A 16,734-nucleotide genomic window follows, 5' to 3' on the forward strand; every position below is an offset into this window, starting at 1 on the left:
AATGGTTACCATATGGACGCTTCTGGACAGTGCAGAGAAGTTTGGGAAGACGATGGAAGTGACAACGGGAATGAAGAGTATTATGGTGACTTTTACTCTTGAATTTTAGTGATTTTCTTTTTGAATCTTTTGTACGAAATATAAGTGAGTGAAAAATAAATTATATTTAATTGAATTTCCAATCAATGAATAGTGATGAAATCCTGGTGTGTTTGGTGAATTTCAATTTCAATTCATGTATTGCATATCATTTTGTACATTTTAGTACTACTATAATACTTAGTCACTATTTGGTCATGTGGAGAGGATGAATGAAAGCAGGTTGACTAAGCAGATGCACAAGGAGAGTGTGGAGGGAAAGGTAGAGGTGGGAAGGCCTAGACGAACGTATCTAGATCAAATTAAAAACGTCTTGACAAAGTTTCAGTCAAGAGTACCCGAAACCGCCGAGCTTGCATGAAGAGAGTTAATGTGGATGAAGTGAAAGGTGAAAGTATGCAGAGATCGTGGCAAAAGGCGTGATTTTATTTATCCGGAAAAAAGGCGTGATTTTATATATGTATCTATGTCACTGTTATAATAATGGGCACAACAGTGACTATTGTACCTATAAGGTATGCACCTTGCAGCTTCTTCCTCATGATTTGTGAGGTTCAGTCGATCAGACGGGGAGGTGAGGTAGGTAGAGCGATCATAGCAGTAGCATAACTTTCTACTAGATGAACAGCGGGGTACAGAGTTATAGTAGTTAGAATGGTTATTGCTTCACTACATAGGTAGTATAAAACAAAGTCGCTATTTTAGTCTGTTTGTCTGTATGCTTAAATCTTTAAAATTACGCAACGGATTTTGATGCGGTTTTTTGTAACAGGTAGAGTGAATCAAGAGGAAGGTTTTTATGTATAATAACATTTATAATTTTGCACCCGTGCGAAGCCGGGGCGGGTCGCTAGTTTGGTATAAAGTAAGAAATTTTTAGGATGGTCACGAAGTAGGTAGGTGTGGGTAGGAAGAAATACTTTTCCGCTTACAAAACGTTAGGTACGTAAGTTAATTTGCGAATCTGTCATAATAACGTGGTTGTACGCTGCTCAATACAAATGAATACAAAAAAAACAACAAAACTGTTTCACTCTATTTGTGGGTAGGTATATACAGATCCAATAACATTTAATTTCCAGATTTTAAAAATTTGTCTTCGAAATGTCTTCTACATCAGTCTAATTGCGAGGCACAAAGGGAGCGATGTATTTCCAGGTTTCCAATTGTTCTAAGAATGGGTTTCCAAATTCTACAATTAAGATGGACGTGACGAAAGAGATAGCACCTTGGAACCGGTTGACGTAGCCGATAAGAATCTCTTCAGTAAAGGCGTTCGCGATAGCATCGAAGTCCCCTCCCCCGATGACACCAACCATTTCAGACTGAAAATTATTAGTAAACACTTTTAGTCACTTATTGCAATGCAAATATCTTTAGAATACTTATAAGTATAATACACTTATTGACGTCACATAACTTAAATCTAATTATAACTACTACCGCTTCCAAAGGTACCTACAAAGTTAGGTGTCTATTGTTACTCTCACGATAAATAACTCATTACCAGAGATCGGATATTCGGATGCATATTTACCTAAAGTTGGGGTGTTGGGTAAGTATGGAACGTACTTTTGTACCTCAAAAATTCCGGGATTCGGCATTGATACACTTAATGTTCTAATTATGTATTCGAATGCAAATTTACCTAAAGTTGAGGTGGAAAAAATCACGCGGTATAATTCTGGAATCCCGGTACGGTAGGTAGGTAATTTTTTAATAAATATGATCATCCATCACTTATGTTTATAAAGGTGTTTATCATACCTAATATACGATAAGTTTCAATTTCTTGTTTAATAAAATTTCCGGGATTCAAAATAATTCGAATCCCGAAAGCAAGAAGCCTCCTCCATACTTTCTTAGCCAAAATATGAGTTTAGGTAAATATGCATCCGATTATCCGATCTCTACCCATTACTTATAATACGAAAGTCATTTAATTCAACGAACTTGTTGATTTTTAATTGATTTTTAAGACCGGGTAACGTTAAGGCAGTTAACATGGGGAGATTGCACCTTACTCTTATCGTAGATCTTTTAATCGAGATACAGCAAGGACTATATGAGGAGGAGTATACGAGTCTTGAACCTTATTGGAGTAGGTATTGGATCTTGGTTTCACAAGTTGTTGTTGCTTGAATGAGCAGGTTTCCGATGCTTTTCCCTCACCGTGGAGCATCGGAATTAATAACAACATAACTCGGAAAATGAGCCATTGGTAGGTCTATTGGCCGAGGTGGGATTTGAACCTGTACCTTATCGAGCGGCAGGGATGTTTCGGCTCGACCGCCACAACGCTACGTCACATAAGAGTATTGCATCTTGCATCAATAAAAGCTACCTACGTAGGTAATTTACCAGTCTATTTAATAAACCAACCTTGAAACTCGGAATTTCGAAGGAAGCTCCTTCAACTCTGTCGATAAGGACTGACTTTTCATCCTCTGACTGTTTCAAATGAAGGACGCAGCGTATCGTATAGTTTTCGATAACAAACCTGCAAGAAAAATGAGAATTCAAAAACATTAATGCTTGATATGATGTCCTAATAATCTTATTTTAGGTCAAATAATAATCAACAAGATAACTTGGGATTCTTCTTGTAGGCGATGGCTAGCAACTTGTCATTTTCAATCATCACTAAGCTGGACTTGGCCTTCCTTTTCAAGACAGTTTGTTCTGTCAACCCCGCAAAGGATAAAGACGTGATTATATGTATGTCTGTAAGATATTTTTTGGAACGCTATTAACCAAAATGAGACTGCTATACTTAAAAGTTCCAGTGACAAACTGAAACTTTTAACTATAGCAGGCTTTAGATTTTCATTTAAGTATGTATTCCACTGTAACCTAGACGTCACCTTTAGCATTAAAGGATTTTCGGTGCTCTGAAATTTTGGTTTATTTCGTTCAATTTTGAGGTGCAAATTGTTACAGGTCTTTCATGTCACTTAGATAAAACGAAATTTTTTAAAATTACAAAAGTTGTCAATAAGAACTAGTTAGGTTACCTAAGTACCTAGCTTAGGGGAGACCTGGGTGAGTTGTGACAGAGGAGAGTTGTGACAGCGATGATTTCTGAAAATTCGTGACCGTTAGCCGGACAGCAACAGCGCACAATAGTCTCTCTTGTGACGCGCTATTTGTCGCAGTAAGCACGGGGGCCCATGGCAAGTGGTTGCAAGAGCACGACGACGGCACGAAAAAATATCCAAAAAGTAAGTTTTTTTATAAATATTTTGATTGTGTTTATATCACAACCTATAACACTAACACGGGTTTTCATTATTTTTTTATGGAGCATGTCTATTTAAGTTTCTAAGCATGGTAATATTTTATTGTGTATGCATCTTGTTTCGAAATTACAAAATAATATTCCGACGGTGTCATGATTTTTGCCACCTAGGAGAGTTGTGACAGCGTGTCACAACTCTCCTAGGTGGCAAAAATACGTGTCTAGAGCTTGTACTCCTCTTGCTACTGTCTCTAATGTGTTCTCTTCAGAATCAGTAGGCAGTTACCAAAAGCTGCACCAAGAAAAAAGAACCAGCCTAATAGACGCAAGATCAAGTCAGCGGTGCTAACCAACACACCTATCAAGAATGAAATTGCTGCTATAGAAGAAAAAAGGAAGTTAAAAAGTATGAAAAAGCGTGTTTTGACCGAAAAAGAGAAGAAACCTAAGAAAGCCAAGAAAATCAACAAGAAGGGTGAAGGCGATATAGATGAAGATGCGGAAAATGATTGCTTTTGCTTATGCTGCCTTGAACCTTATGAAAATAGCAGATCAAATGAGAAGTGGGTTCAGTGCCTGAATGCAAAGGCTGGTTTCACGAAGACTGCACTGGAGGCGAGCTGCAATATGTCTGTCATAATTGTTTGTCCGATTAGATTGATAATTTTACCTCCTTATAAAACTATTTATCTCTTATCAATAACATCAAATAATTAATGTTTTTTTTAAGTTTAATGTCATTCTAGTTCCTATATTCATGACAAAAATGATAATTATATTACTTTTATGCAAAATTATGTGTTTTTTGTTTATATTCCCATAATATTATTTTTATTTATCTAGAAATAAAATTGTCACAACTTACCTCGGTGTTAGGAGAGTTGTGACAAAAGGAGTACCTCTAGTTTTTTCAAAAATGCTCAGAAACCTTCCACTTTTTATTGACTTATGTGATAGTTTTTGAAAGAGTAAGGGTTACGCTATAATATGATATAGAATTTATAATTGTGCTGTGATTCTCCGACGAGATATACTCCTTAAAGCAAAAATTGTCACAACCTTCCTAGGTCTCCCCTACTATTTGAGATAGACTTGAAAAACTTTACAAATGTGGAAGTACCTTGTTGGGCCCTTTCCATATAGGGGAATAGCGTTGTAGAGGTCACCAACTAGGTCATATTCACCTGAAACAAAAAACTCAGGTTAATAACACACTAAAAAAAAGAAATATTGGAGTCGGATCATACCTATTCTGGCTAATAACTTTTGTAAAAGGGAACCGCCTCCAATTTATATCCTCCTCTTTTAAAATCGGTTAAAAATCCAAAAGGCAGCTAAAAAGAAGGTGTATATTAAAGTGCTTACCTGCATCTATATCAATACGTGGAAACACGATTTCCAGGTCAAATGTCATAGCCCTTAGGTCGAGATTGCTCTTAGGCACTTCGAAACCGCCCAAACCAGTCACCAAAACATCTCTCAGTTTTAGTTGAAGGCTGAAATATATACATTCATATAATTACACCTATATCGCTTGTTAGGTAGACAGAGCCAACAGTTTTGAAAAGACTAATAAGCCACGTTCAGCTGTTTGGCTTAATGATAGAATTGAGATTCAAATAGTGACAGGTTGCAAGCCCATCGCCTAAAAGGAGAATCCCAAGCCCACAAGCCTATCCCTCAGTCGCCCCTTATTCATTCTATTGGTGTTATTGGTTTCTATTGGTGACGGGAACTCCATGGAGCCGAAAAAAATACGACGGAAACAGTATTTTTATTGTTAGTAGGTACCTACACCTTAGGTTTGTACCTTTTGTAATGAAGTATAGCAATTTACAAAAGAAATAGGTGCGTACCACGTAGGTACGTATAAGTACATTTATATATATAACTATAAATACCTACATCAAATGTAAGTAGATAGGTACGTGTTCATTGTACTACATTTACAATTTGTGCTGAAGTACAAAGTGATTATACTGATTATCCTATGAAAATCACACCACACAAACCGTATTTAGATCACAATCACACTCGGTTGATTAACACATCTGAACTGATAACAGAATATTAAGTAAGCATCTTTGTTAAATTTAATTTATACCTAAATAAAATCACGTCTATATCCATTGCGGGGTAGACCGAGCCAAAGCAGTTTTGAAAAGATTTTGGCTGGGGTTCAGATTCAAATAGCGACAGGTTGCTAGCCCATCGCCTACAACAAAAATCCCAGGTTTATTAGCCTTTCCCTCAGTGGCCTTTTACGATGTCCATGGGAAATATGGACTGGTCCTATTGTGTATAGTGCCGGAAAGCACACATATAATAAAGCTTAAAAATCGGAATAATCTGATTTCTATAGTATAGATGTATATTTTTTTTGATAAGCACATCAGACAAATTACAGCCAGCGATTCAAATATTACAATACAATAGGTTAATCCCAATAGGTTCCTTTCTAAGAACTTACTTACTTGATAAGGCCAGCAGGAATGTTCAAATCGAGGTGATCCAAGACTAGGGGGTCGAGGGGTGGGAAACCAAAGATGACTGAGCCATTGTTGATGACTCTTCTGACGTAGGCGATCAGCTGACGGATTAACGCGTTCAACAGGATATTACGCTCTTGTGGGTCATTGCTGATTTCTGCGGACGAAAGAATATAATTTGATAGTGAATAGGTAGAATGTAATTTTATAGTGAGTTTGTCTTCATTAGGTAGCTATCTGTTTTAACACTCCGATCGTTTCTATAGCTGCAGATCGTTTCTTTTTTTCACAGGAAAAGCACAAACGGTTACAGGATGTTGACGTTCTCTATATAATGTGAATTTAAAAGATACCTTTTATTCACCCGGGAGAGTGTGGGACTCCTGGCATCTAATGTGTCAGCCTACCCACTAAAACCCCTCCGGTGCGCCCTTTTCGCCATTTTGAGGACATCATGGGATCGCATGGCATTTCACCACAATGCCCTCCAGCTCCCCTGTGCGACTTGCCAGAGACTCTTACCGTTTAGGCGACCAGTAAGTTGCTGGCCGCCCTTCTTACTTCAGGGTCAAAATTTGCCCCTAATGAGGCAGTAAGCGCGCGCGATATCGCGCACGCCTTCTGCCCCCCCGTCCCCGACGATGTAGGGGCGCGAGATACCTAGTAGTTATTTAAAGCGCTTCATAACGCGCACTCTTTCTCTGCAGATTATGGATTCCATAAGTAGCATCTCATCCTAAACTCTCGGTCCCAGTTTCAATTTCAAACAAAATATACTACCTTTGAGAGTAAGTAAATATTATTTATGCCCACGATTACCATACGACTTATTTATACCTGACGTCATTGGCTGCAAGATATCTTGCTTCTCAACTCTGGGCGCGGCCGCAGCCAACGCGCACAGCATCAACACCAAAACTAATTTCATTCTGAAAATTAATTTTCGTATATTAGAATTCGGGATAGTATAAGACTATAGAAGTACCGAGTTATTTATTACTTATGACACTTATTAATTAAAAAATCGTTGCAACCTTGGAATAACCACTACGAGTCGTTTGCATGTTGCATCCTTCGCGTCTCAATTCGGAGTTTTATTTGCGCAAAAATCTGCGTGCGTTGCAAGACGACGACAAATCAGTTTCAAAATCGATATCTTTATTTTGTTCTTCATTCGATTTATATGATTTTAATCGACTCAACGGAGTTTTGAAAACAAACTAATGGTCATGAATAACTATGTATCATACCCCAACTAAACCCTCATGTTTCATCCATTAGGTTTCAGTTAGTTGTTTTCCGGTACATAATTGTAAGTAGGTTCTGATATTTTCTTTCCATCTTGCTGAGAAAATGGCTCACAGATAGGACTTGATGACATTTTTAACACAAATATTCAAATCAACAGACGTACATATCGATAAAAAATTAAAAAGTAAAATCTCACCTGAAAGTGTCACGATTAGCAAGCTACTGTGGCGAACCTTGACAATAACACTTATTAAATCAATGCTAATCTATCTACGTAGGGAGCTGATGATCTGAGATTTGCGAATTATGATAAATTAATCAAAAACACGCTGTTATCGAACAATCACTGCCGTGTACCTTTATCTTTAGAGTAGTATGTAATTATATGATATCTTTATGAAAAAAAAAATATTTCAAACCAGAAATAGCCATTAAACCAGTAGATACAATTCTGTAATTAACCAATTAAGTATATGTACCTTTAATAAAACGAACAGAATTATCTTTTAATTTTTTATGGGTTTATTAGTAAAATTTTGATTGAGTTTCTAAAGAATCGTGGCCAAAATTTGCCATGTGTCGAACTTGTCTAATACAGGGTTGAGAAGGTCCATGCTAGGTTGGGTGTAGATAGATGCGAAGTAGCCGTTGAACCGGTTGATGTAGCCAGCCAGAAGATCCCCAATCATGGCGTTAAATATGTCATCGAAATTGTCGTCCAGCTGGGTAGTTGACTGTAAGATTTAGGAGATTATTTCAAACAGCCATAAATTAAAAAGGCAAGTAAAATATCAGTCCAGATACAATGTTAGTTTGAATCTTAATTCCATCATGAAACCATACAGCTGGGCACGGCCTTTCAGTCTTTTCGTAGCTGTTGGCTCTGTCTAATGTATGTATGCTATGTATAATGTTAGACCGATGCCGGTGCACGAGGACCAAACAAAGATTAGGTAGAGGGAGAGAGAGTGAGTGAGAGAGAGAGAATTATCCTTACCGCAATTTTTTCGATGAAGAATTTGGGATTTTCGACTCTGTCAACTAGTATTGACTTGCCATCTTCAGACGGTTTCAAAAAAATCTTTCCCAGGACTGTTAAATGATGCACTTGAAGGCTGAGGGCATAATGAAGTAAATTAATAAGTGCCTAGATACGTATGATCAATATATTCTTTTATTAAGCCATTCAGCTATTGTTTTTTTTTAATTAAGCATATAACTTCTACTATTATACTTGGCCTAAGTACCTATCATTGCCAAAATCAAACTTGTTAACTTGGTCAGGTAATGTCAAAATTAGATGCTTACTCAAATTTTCCTCGGCCCTCCAATGGTATTGCTGTCCAAATATCACCCTCCATCTTATAGTTACCTTAAAAAATAAGGCAATAAATTTATAAAAAAAAGCCATGTAATAAGTTTTAATGAATATAATTGAAACCATAAAATAGGCTGAAATGTTTATGATTTTATGTAGGTAAGTAGGTATTTTGAATAATACAAACCTGAAACAATTCGAAGCAGTGGAAATATGATCTTTGTATCGATAGATACCTCTGTTTCATCAAAATCTGACTTTATCACGTAAAAGTCAGATAAACCTGTGAGTCTGGAATCTGTCATGTTTATGTGGAGCCTGAAATTATATAAGTTTGTTATGTTCCTGAACAGATACGATAATAAGTAGGTAATTTGTGGTACTTATAGGTAAAAATTACTGTCAAACCCGGGTAGTTACTGCCTATAAATAATAGCGCTTTATTTTCCCGGTACACAGCTTGTCTCCCAAGTAAGAAAAAATCTAAATGTGTGATTTTTCTCAGATTTCTCTTCCGCGCAGATGTATAACATCTGCGATCAGATCACCTTGGGGTTTGTTCTTCTTTTAGGAGGTGTTGTGGCCTCCTCCCCCTTATGAGATACAAATCATGTAGGTATGACTGCTTCTTTAGCATGTGGTTCTATTTCTCTCTTATCTTTGCGTGTACAACCTTCCAATCGCTGTGCACATTCGTTTCATAACATTCTCTCTCTACTTTTTTCAGTAAGTATCATATTAAATATTGTAGTACCTGAAATGTTTTTCTTCGATAGTGGCCTTTATATCGTTTTCGTATGGATCCAAAACCGGCACGCCCTTTTCATCGCTGCCATTTCTGATCAAATTCCTCATCATCTCAAACAATTGGTGGATTACTGCATACTTAGAAAATCTTACAGGGCCTGAAAGATCTGCAACAGATCATTAAGGTCTTCTTATCGAAGTCATGTTATATGGATATGATAAAATTGACTCCACAAAAAGGTATGTTAGATATTGAGGCATTTTGCAGACGCGGAGTTTTCACATAGGTTTTTTTTAAAGACTGCATGATAAAGATACGCTACATGCTGAGTAGAGATTTAGGATCGGCTGGTCCTCGTACACAAACTTACTTAGTCTTCAATAGAAGAATATTACCTAAGTAAGAACTGGAGTTGGTTTATTGCTATTTCATTCGTTTTAGAATGCCAACACTTGATTGGGATCTGAAGTACGCCATATATTTATTTTATCATCAAAGCTACATTATTACACCAGGTACTACATACATACATAAAATCACGCCTCTTTCCCGGAGGGGTAGGCAGAGACTAGATACCTTTTTCTTTCGCTTCATCCACATTCATAACTCTCTTCATGCAAGCTCGGCGGTTTCAGGTACTTATCTATGAAATACTTAATAAAGCTACTATAGGAACCTATAGAAAATCTCAATTAAGTTATTCACATTTGTGTGGAGATACCTACTTAAATATGTACATATGTACAGATAGAATATGTATATAAATAAAATTGTAAAATTTTTAATTACATACTCGCACTTGCCAGATTTTCCACATTGATGACTGCGAAGAGAACGCTCAGCAAAACAAACTTCATGGCTGAGTTAAAAAGAGTATTGGTTACACCTGTAGCCTCGTCGAATAGTTAACTTCTTATGTTGAAGTAATTACGCCCAAAATGTACCTACGTAGTAGTTAATAGAAATAATCAAAGGTTAACTATTATCTAATTTCGAAATATTTTGACCGTCACGTGGTAGCTTATCCTCCATAGATTAACAATCATAGTTTCATAAGATTAATTACAAAGTACCTCCTTTGTTAAATATGTAGTTTTATCAGTATTGTAAACGAAATCCATGGAAAGTGATAAAATAATCTAATAAGACAATCAAGATAAACAGATTGGTTTAGGATTAGTAATTTTTGCATACCTTTTATAATTACCTTTTGTAAACAGTTAATTAGATTATCCCTAAATATTTAGTTTTAATTCTCCAACAGACACGTCGCAATTTCAAAATTTAACGAACCTAGTAATTTTTGAGACTGAAAATTAATAAGGCAATTACTTAAGAGCTTATGGGCTACGATCCTGTTAAGAGTACCTAGCTAAAACTGCTAAGTACTTTTTGTGGACATGAATCTTATTTCTTTAATAGTAACCGAAAATACCAATTGACGAATTAAACCTCCCCTTATTGGGGACCAGCAATGTGTTGTAGTGGTCATTGTTACAACCTTCTACTTTGTTACATAGTATAATTAAAACTGATTTTTATTTGATTTCTATAGTGATAAGAGTATATAGTCATCACAAGATATCTATCTTAAATATATCTAAGAAGTGCGCCATTCGCTTACTTTGCTCTGTGATTTATTCAGTTACAGGAAGCAACGTGTCAGAAGTTTACAGATGGCAAATCGCTGAAATTTATTAATGTCAGCGATGTATAACGTATTTTAATTGAATTAATTTTCCCATCCTGACAAAAGGAAGCTCACACAATGTCGCCGTGTGTGAGCCGTATGGTCTTCAGGACCTTGACATAATTCAACGAATGAATGGACGAAAACGAAACGGTATCTGAGTTCAAATCACCACACCTTATGTTTATCTTGGGAAGGTTTACTATGATATACTTACAAAATTCTTCAAAACATTGGATGGTTGTGCCTTTAGGGTAACCACAAAATGTAAGTAAAAGTAAACCAAAACATATAAACAGTCCTTTTAACATAGGAATCCCTTAAAGGATTTATGTTAAAAGGCAATACTTAGGTACTTTATTGCGTTTATATTAAAACAATATGGGTTTGATTTTACCTGATGATGACGGGTCAAATAATAATAGATGCATAAACATACAGTGTTCAATGTTTTACGTACCTATCGTGTGCACATTGCTTCATATATAGGTTAGTGTTGGTTGACGACATTCGTCAAAACGTCGTATTGCTTCATCGACAGTAGTTAAGCGAAGATTTACTACGGCCCATCATGTACAATTCAGGTTATTCTACCGGATGCCTGTCTTGTTGTATGTGTTCCATAACTCTTATGGAATGGAAGACAAAAAAGTAGCTGGTCGTCGGCGGTTGAGTGGGTAACACAAAATAATTGGAACTGCAATATATACATAGTAAAAATTTATGTCTAGACACCTTCCTGCAATAAGTAGACATCGAAGGAGATTTTGGTAAAACAAATTCTACTGTATCACGGAAACCGCGACCAAACACGTTGTTCCTAACAGCACCGTCACGGGATAGATGAAACATCAAGATGGATTTATGTGAACTAACCAAAGGAATTCAGAGTCTGCCCTCAGAAAAGATTGCTCTCCACCTTCCTATAAGGAATCTGGTTGTGGATGACTTATTATACTTATTTTATGAGATAATCTACCATACCAAGCTACGCAGACTTTTCGGACTATTCGGCCATTCTCGTCGTCGTCTTCCTAACTTGCCGACTCTATGATAGAGATACACGTGAACTCCAAGCTCCTCTCCAGAGAGGTGAAGAAACCGGTTAGATACCACGATATCTATCTAAATAGTTCCATGAGATTTAAGTCAACTTGTTTTAGATAGATAGCTACCTACTTACTGCAATCCTGATATTGGTACCTATGCAATAAATCTTTATTTGGATTTAAATACCTACCATTTTTAATAATTTGCTCCTGACATATTTTCATCGTAATACCTAGTTGTCCTAAATAAATAATAAAAGGTAATTAGTCACTCAGTGATTCATTATCAAAAAGCTGTTTAAATAGATCAAATAAGACTGGGGAGTGAATCAGACTTTACAAAATAATTTAACTTTTAGGCGACACGTTAAATTTTATTTGATACGCCTTTTGTATTCGTTATACTAAAGTGGACCACCTAACCGACCTGCAGGCTGGAGTAACTTATAAGGTCATCGCAGTTGCAAGGGCAAAAATTTTAAATTTTTCTTTGAGTTGCACTATAGTCTTGAATTTATATAGATTAGAATAGAATAGGTTTATTTTCAAAATTGGATTAGATTTTTATCTAATTATATCTATGTAGTACCGGTTCCAAAGAGCATGGGCAGAAGGAGCGGCGGAACAAACTACAAATATTATTTTTGTGGACACCGATTTCGCCCATTTTTACTAAATGGGCGAAATCGGTCTGCAAGAGACCATTATTTCAATGTTACTGGGGGCCCCGTGACCCAGTTCGTTTTAAATATGATCGCGGTTTCTCAGTTCTACGTGTTCCTATAAGTGGTTGGGTATTGTTTTCTTTTATTTAATTTTTGTCCGTAGTAGACTTGTAGGTAGTAGAGAAAGATCCACGATACTCATAAAGCTTGCGGTAGGCCGATGTCAGTCAGTCATTCTACAAGAAGTTTCCATAGTAAATAAGTATAAATAGCTCGTAAACTCTGTTTTCTGTTGCTAGCAGCTTATGAAGGAATGTTTGACCATGAACTTGTGATTATTTCGGCATGTGTTGAAATGTTGATTGTAACTCTGAAACTGTAGTCGACGTTGTTTGGTGAGATTTATATAATAGAGCGAAAACGTAATAAAAAAAAAACTACATCAATTTAACTTGCGCCTTTTAAAAAATTATGTAATGGTTACGTTGATTGTTTAAGATATTTCGATGTGGTAGGTATCCACTTTTGAGTAATATAATAAACTACCTAGCTATTGCGCGCGGTTTCGCTCCTATCGGATTTTCAGAAAAAAAATATGAAGGTAGGTAATCTATGTTGGACGATCGAAATCGTCCAACGGCTACGGCAGACATGAAAGCGTAAAAGATACAGAGTTTCGCATTTTTATTTACCTTATGATAATTTCCTTTTACAAGTGATTTTTTTTAAACATAGTAAATCTTTACGATGTTCCTATTCCTAGACGATAGGTACTTCGACATTTGCCTGCCGAACTATATACCTACATCGATATTACGGGCAAATCCGATTCAATGTCTGTATGTCTGTGATGCTATTTATTCTTCGTATACAGAGTTCACGTATCTCAGTGCTCTCGATCTCCCATGACACCATAGCCGCCTGGTGCTCCGAATTGGCGGTTTTAAACAAAATGTTAGTTTAGTACAAGAAACCGTCAAAAATTTTCTGTAAATTTACAATAAATGTTGGCTTATGAAATAAATGGATAATTAGACGTATTTCATGAACGCATTAATTCACAATGTGGAGAAAGGTAGCGATTTGCGTTGTGTTAATTTTTGTAGTTGTAACGTGTGTATTCACAGCTCCTGCCTATCATCATTGTAAGTATTTTTTTTTAATTATTCATTATTCTACTTTACGGCTGTAACTAGGCTGTCTACATTTCCCAAAATTTAAGAACAGTAGAATTTTTATTTTATTTTTTTTATATTTTACATAGAAAGTCGCTTGGTACAGGTGTAAAATTTCATCTAAATAGATACAGCACTTTTTGTAATGATTCATTGCAAACGCATATATAAATATGTTTTTAACCAGGGAAATTTATTCCGTAAGGAATAAAGTGATATTTGTTTGAATGTTATGTAGCAGGTAGGTCCTGAAGGGGTCCTTATACCTACTCAATATCAATAGGGATTACTTATATGAAATACACCTAGCGAAGAAACGCCAGTAGGTAAACCCTGTCCAAATCCACGATTCTAAAGTTGATAAATTCCCATGGTCTTTTCTCTTAGCAGGAGAATTAGCAATTGCTTGTTTATTAATACCTTGTGCAGTGTTTGTTGTGAAATGCTTCTTGTGTCTGTAAGTGTTGCCGCCGGCGCCAGTAGACCCGAAATTGATGAATCATTTCAAAAGTGAAAACTTATTCAGCGCAAGATACCATAAAATTTTAGATTGAGATATGAACGGCTATTCGTTAGGTAAGACTTACACAGAATATTAAGATCACTTTGAAATCTATTGTACTATAATTTGAGATATTAAGCTTAGTGAGTTGCCCATGAAGGGCTAGGCAGTAGGCGGTAATCTCTTGATTCGATGCGCCCAATTGACCGGCTTTTCGCTTATTATCTTTCAGTACGGGGACCTCATTTCACAATAAGTACAACTCCAGAACAGAAGACGCCGTTCATAGAAGTTCGGAATTCCACTTACCACGGTTTCGGCCCACGGGAGGAGGCCCGGGCGATGTGCGCCGTGAGTACCCACGAGGTCAACGCCACGGCCAATGCCACCATCACAAGGAGATTGCATGGAGTAGTCACGTCTAGTGAGTATAATTGATCTTATTAGAAATGATGGATTTCTGGTGATGTCATCTGTTTCAGGCGACTATGACCCTATAATTAAGTGTTGAAAGAGAACAAGTCAAATGGACTGTTCCAAAAGTAGAATTGACTTTCTGTTGCTAATTGCGTATTGTATCCAAAAAGAGTAAGGCATTGTTACCATATTCATTGTTACATCGTAAAAGTCAGTTCTTATAAGGTTACATAGGCAAAGGCTATCAAGTTACAAATAGACCTTTATTTCACAACGGTTTTACATATTTTTTTCTTGCCCTTTCCGGGTAGTTACCAAACTCTTGCGTACTCTATCTTTATTCATTACACTTTTCACGCCAGCGCCGACAGCTTAGTATCCCTTATTCCACGTTCGTAGCTTGTCTATGGTAACCAGATACGAACATACCTTCCCTTGATCATACCGATTACCAGAACTTCTTCTGTCTATACAGAAATATGTTCAAAGAAGCGTTCGTCTTGAGCCTCTTTATAGATGTAAATTGTCATATTTTTAACGTGTTGGTTGTATGGTACAAAACCAAATAAACAATTTTTCTTACTTTCTTTCTCTTTCAAAGTAGCTTTTTACACTTTTGTTAGTTAATAACATTAAATACAAATCAATTTTCCAGGAGAACTACACAACGCAATCCAGCGACTAGAAGTAATAATCTTTGGCCAGATGCAACAGCTGTGGCAGAGTTTGGACGCCCTGCGAACACATTTGACGAACGACAATATGCGAGCGCCCTTCCCCGATAGGAGGACTGTCTCATTTCGATACAAGCCCAGCACGAAATAGAATTTATATTTGACCGTAGCCACGAGAAGTAGGTTTTGAAAATGAGTTGGGTGGCTAAGTATATTGGAAGGTAACAAAAAAGACACTCCGCAAAAGTTTAATTCATGTTACGAAATAAAATATAATTGACATTTAAAATAGTATGCAACGCCCTTATTTTTCCAGGGTTTTAGCACAAATAATCGGATTATGCCTTGTGTCATTTCTTATTTCCATAGGATTTTAATTTTGATGAGTGACAGTATCGTTTTGGTAGATTATCTTGTTACGTGGATTTTACGTTATTATATTACGTTATTATTATACTCTTTGGGTCAAAATAAAACAAGTGACGTAATAAAGTTCAATTTATTAACAATTAGTAACCGGAATCAGCGGGTTGCCGACGAAGTTCTGACGCATGTTTGACTGTTCAAACTTTGTCGGGTAATAACAATAAAAATACGTTAGTTTTTAAGTTAAAAGTATTACGTCTAAATGCCAGTATTAATAAATATTAACAAAATAATAAACAATTTAAGTATTATGCCTTTTATGACCTGCTTCGCATATCAGTTTATTAGAAGTTAAAAACTGCTTTTCAATATATGCACAAACTTATTTAAAATTGGACGGATATAATTTCATGTCTTTCTTCAATATAAAAATTGAAATCACCACCACTCAAGCAAATCAATTATTATAATTGATTTCACAATTAGATTTTAATACTTTTTATAACATTCTATCTTCATTTTTATCTTACAAACATACATAATCTTTGTCCTGATTATAAATTGATACAAATTTTAGAATATTTAATAAAACACTAGAAACCCTTTGACGCGAAAAGTGATATCAAAGAAAATCATCCTAGATTTTTGATCAACGATCAAAATCAGTCGCATGGGATTTTAATTAAGTACATTTTTATCTCATTAAAAAAAGAGTAAGGTTTTAAATATCCAGCTTAAATGAAGTATCAAAATATTACCTGCCTGCTCTAATGATATTTGAATTTCGAAGATATAATGTAGGTACTATTTTGTTTCTTAATTACGGTAAAGAAATCTAACAGCTTTTAACTGCAAAAAATGTAAATTACTTGACTACTCACGAATATTTTATTTTCACTTTAATAAAGATTTAATAAAGTGTGGTACTGAATTATGTGTAATTTCGTTAGCAGTAAGTTTTTTGAAAGGGCGCTTATACACTAGGCGTTATAAAACCAGGAAACTATAAATATATACGAGTAGTATTGAGAATCAACTGAACAAAAGAAATAA

The 16,734-nt window shown here is 35.9% G+C and overlaps 3 protein-coding genes and 1 long non-coding RNA gene across 4 annotated transcripts; 1 reads left to right on the forward strand and 3 right to left on the reverse strand.

Annotated features, from left to right (window-relative positions):
- Positions 1-1,114: 1,114 nt before the first annotated feature.
- Positions 1,115-7,409, reverse strand: LOC106137009 (uncharacterized). Its single transcript, XM_013337738.2, has 7 exons — positions 7,274-7,409; positions 6,664-6,755; positions 5,812-5,983; positions 4,703-4,833; positions 4,458-4,521; positions 2,482-2,599; positions 1,115-1,424 (listed from the first exon to the last, which is right to left on the reverse strand). Exons 2-7 carry the CDS (start codon positions 6,752-6,754, stop codon positions 1,221-1,223), a joined length of 780 nt encoding a protein of 259 aa, XP_013193192.1. The 5' UTR covers position 6,755; positions 7,274-7,409; the 3' UTR covers positions 1,115-1,220.
- A 135-nt stretch (positions 7,410-7,544) lies between these two features.
- LOC106137010 (uncharacterized) lies at positions 7,545-8,459 on the reverse strand. The gene is made up of 3 exons (XM_013337741.2): positions 8,386-8,459; positions 8,075-8,192; positions 7,545-7,811 (listed from the first exon to the last, which is right to left on the reverse strand). The coding sequence occupies exons 1-3, from the start codon at positions 8,436-8,438 to the stop codon at positions 7,626-7,628; spliced, it is 357 nt and encodes a 118-aa protein (XP_013193195.2). The 5' UTR covers positions 8,439-8,459; the 3' UTR covers positions 7,545-7,625.
- Positions 8,460-8,605: 146 nt separating this feature from the next.
- LOC132904353 (uncharacterized) lies at positions 8,606-14,643 on the reverse strand. Its single transcript, XR_009657561.1, has 3 exons — positions 14,534-14,643; positions 9,150-9,309; positions 8,606-8,713 (listed from the first exon to the last, which is right to left on the reverse strand). It is a non-coding gene; the product is annotated as an uncharacterized LOC132904353 (long non-coding RNA).
- Positions 13,161-16,062, forward strand: LOC106136966 (uncharacterized). Its single transcript, XM_013337673.2, has 3 exons — positions 13,161-13,692; positions 14,457-14,648; positions 15,297-16,062. The coding sequence occupies exons 1-3, from the start codon at positions 13,611-13,613 to the stop codon at positions 15,464-15,466; spliced, it is 444 nt and encodes a 147-aa protein (XP_013193127.2). The 5' UTR covers positions 13,161-13,610; the 3' UTR covers positions 15,467-16,062.
- Positions 16,063-16,734: the final 672 nt, after the last annotated feature.

Source organism: Amyelois transitella, chromosome 4 (genome assembly GCF_032362555.1).
Source record: "Amyelois transitella isolate CPQ chromosome 4, ilAmyTran1.1, whole genome shotgun sequence".
NCBI classification, from domain to species: Eukaryota; Metazoa; Arthropoda; class Insecta; order Lepidoptera; family Pyralidae; genus Amyelois; species Amyelois transitella.

Excerpts from the sequence above, each read along its gene's own strand:
- LOC106136966 (XM_013337673.2), top strand. The coding sequence starts at position 13,611 with ATGTGGAGAAAGGTAGCGATTTGCGTTGTGTTAATTTTTGTAGTTGTA. Across the intron at positions 13,693-14,456 it reads AGCTCCTGCCTATCATCATT|TACGGGGACCTCATTTCACA; the intron begins GTAAGTATTTTT and ends ATTATCTTTCAG. Across the intron at positions 14,649-15,296 it reads GCATGGAGTAGTCACGTCTA|GAGAACTACACAACGCAATC; the intron begins GTGAGTATAATT and ends TCAATTTTCCAG.
- LOC106137009 (XM_013337738.2), bottom strand. The coding sequence starts at position 6,754 with ATGAAATTAGTTTTGGTGTTGATGCTGTGCGCGTTGGCTGCGGCCGCG. Across the intron at positions 5,984-6,663 it reads CTTGCAGCCAATGACGTCAG|AAATCAGCAATGACCCACAA; the intron begins GTATAAATAAGT and ends TTTCGTCCGCAG. Across the intron at positions 2,600-4,457 it reads TATGGAAAGGGCCCAACAAG|GTTTGTTATCGAAAACTATA; the intron begins GTACTTCCACAT and ends TTTTTCTTGCAG.
- LOC106137010 (XM_013337741.2), bottom strand. The coding sequence starts at position 8,438 with ATGGAGGGTGATATTTGGACAGCAATACCATTGGAGGGCCGAGGAAAA. Across the intron at positions 8,193-8,385 it reads GAGGGCCGAGGAAAATTTGA|CCTTCAAGTGCATCATTTAA; the intron begins GTAAGCATCTAA and ends TTATGCCCTCAG. Across the intron at positions 7,812-8,074 it reads TCTTCATCGAAAAAATTGCG|TCAACTACCCAGCTGGACGA; the intron begins GTAAGGATAATT and ends TAAATCTTACAG.